Below are 1425 nucleotides of genomic sequence, written 5' to 3' on the forward strand. Positions count from 1 at the left end.
TTCTGCATGGGCTCGGGCTCCCCGTCCCTCCCACACGTCAGGATCTCCCGGCCGTCGTACACCCGGATGATCCGGTCGGCTGTGTTAATCAGGAAGCAGCTGGAGGGAGGAGGGCACAGAGCATTCAAAGAGCAAGGAAACACAAAGAATTCTGGGGGTGGGGGTTCTGAAGACCTCATGTGCTCTGCCAACCCCCCCCCAAAGCATTCAATCCCCTCAAAGGACAGCTCAGTCACTCACCTGCCCTTCCGGGCGAACTCGATGGATTTGATCGCTGTGGTGTTGCTGGTCCCAGTGGTCACTCTGAAGGAAGCAACAAGATCCTGAGTGTCTGTTTTTAAGACCAAGATCTGAAGATCAAGCAGACAGAGAGCAATCAGTTGTCTTCATTGGAGCTCATTTTCCTCCTGGTGCCTTTCACATCAGTCCCTGACACTGCCAACAGAACCCACAGCTGGACCCTGTGGGTTCTGCCACTGCAGAATCTCTGGGGCAGTTCTGGGACGAGGCACTGCTTTATTTACACTGGAAAAGGATCCAACAGCAGCACAAAGGCCTAACTCAGACAATGATCACAGAATAACTGAGGCTGGAAAAACCCTCCAGGATCATCCAGTCCCCCCTGTGACCCATCCCCACCCTGTCCCCCAGCCCTGTCAGGCAGTTTACAGTCTGGAGATCTCCAAAGGTAAATGTGGTGCTTCCCTCAGATCCCATCAACAATTCCAGAGACATTCAGAGAGCTTTGCTTGCACATTAAAACGAGAGAAAACACCCCAGAAAGGTTCAGCACCTTGATGAAGACAGGAAGCACTATAAGCTCCCTGCTGGAGCCTCACCTTGCCCTTTGCATTCCCAGTGTAAATGTATTCCCCTCTCCTGTCAAAGGAGGCCACCACGTTGAGATCAGAGTCATCATCCACGGGCAGAACCACGTGTTTGGAGTCTGACAGCGTGAGCATCACTGGTGCTGACTTCATGGGGCACACCAGCACCCTGTTCCTGCAAAAGCAGAGCGGGAAGAGTTGGTGGTTCCTCCTCTGGAAAGGGATTTCCACATTTAGAAGCAAAAAAAAAAAAACTTCCATTCTCTATCAAGAAATACAGAATCCCCCTGTATTTTTATTATCTTGCCTTTGTTACTTCAGTAGGCAAAATTACATAAGGTTTGTGCCAGCTTTCATTTCCTTTCTTTCTCTGGAAGTTCCTCCAGGTTTGTGCCGTGATTTCTAAACTCAGTGAAACGTTTGTACACATTCCTAAGGATCATTCCCTTGTTTCCTGCCATCCTTCCACGATACTCCCATAACAAACAGAGCTGACACTTCCACAACAAACAGAGCCCCAAATAATTCCCCAGGCAGTTCCTAATCCCAAACCAGCGCGCCAAAAATCGCGGATTAGGTTTGGAACAACCCCTTTGCA

The 1425-nt window shown here is 50.0% G+C and overlaps 1 protein-coding gene across 1 annotated transcript; it reads right to left on the reverse strand.

The window, feature by feature from the left end:
- Positions 1-6: 6 nt before the first annotated feature.
- On the reverse strand, positions 7-1023 carry LOC114070696 (retinoblastoma-binding protein 5-like; the record flags this gene model as incomplete). Its single annotated transcript, XM_027908239.1, has 3 exons — positions 840-1023; positions 241-350; positions 7-99 (listed from the first exon to the last, which is right to left on the reverse strand). Coding segments are annotated over exons 1-3 (344 nt in total), but the record flags the coding sequence as incomplete, so codon positions are not given.
- Positions 1024-1425: the final 402 nt, after the last annotated feature.

Source organism: Empidonax traillii, unplaced genomic scaffold, assembly GCF_003031625.1.
Source record: "Empidonax traillii isolate 1590-97213 ecotype Southwest subspecies unplaced genomic scaffold, ASM303162v1 scaffold1662:size100254, whole genome shotgun sequence".
NCBI lineage: Eukaryota > Metazoa > Chordata > Aves > Passeriformes > Tyrannidae > Empidonax > Empidonax traillii.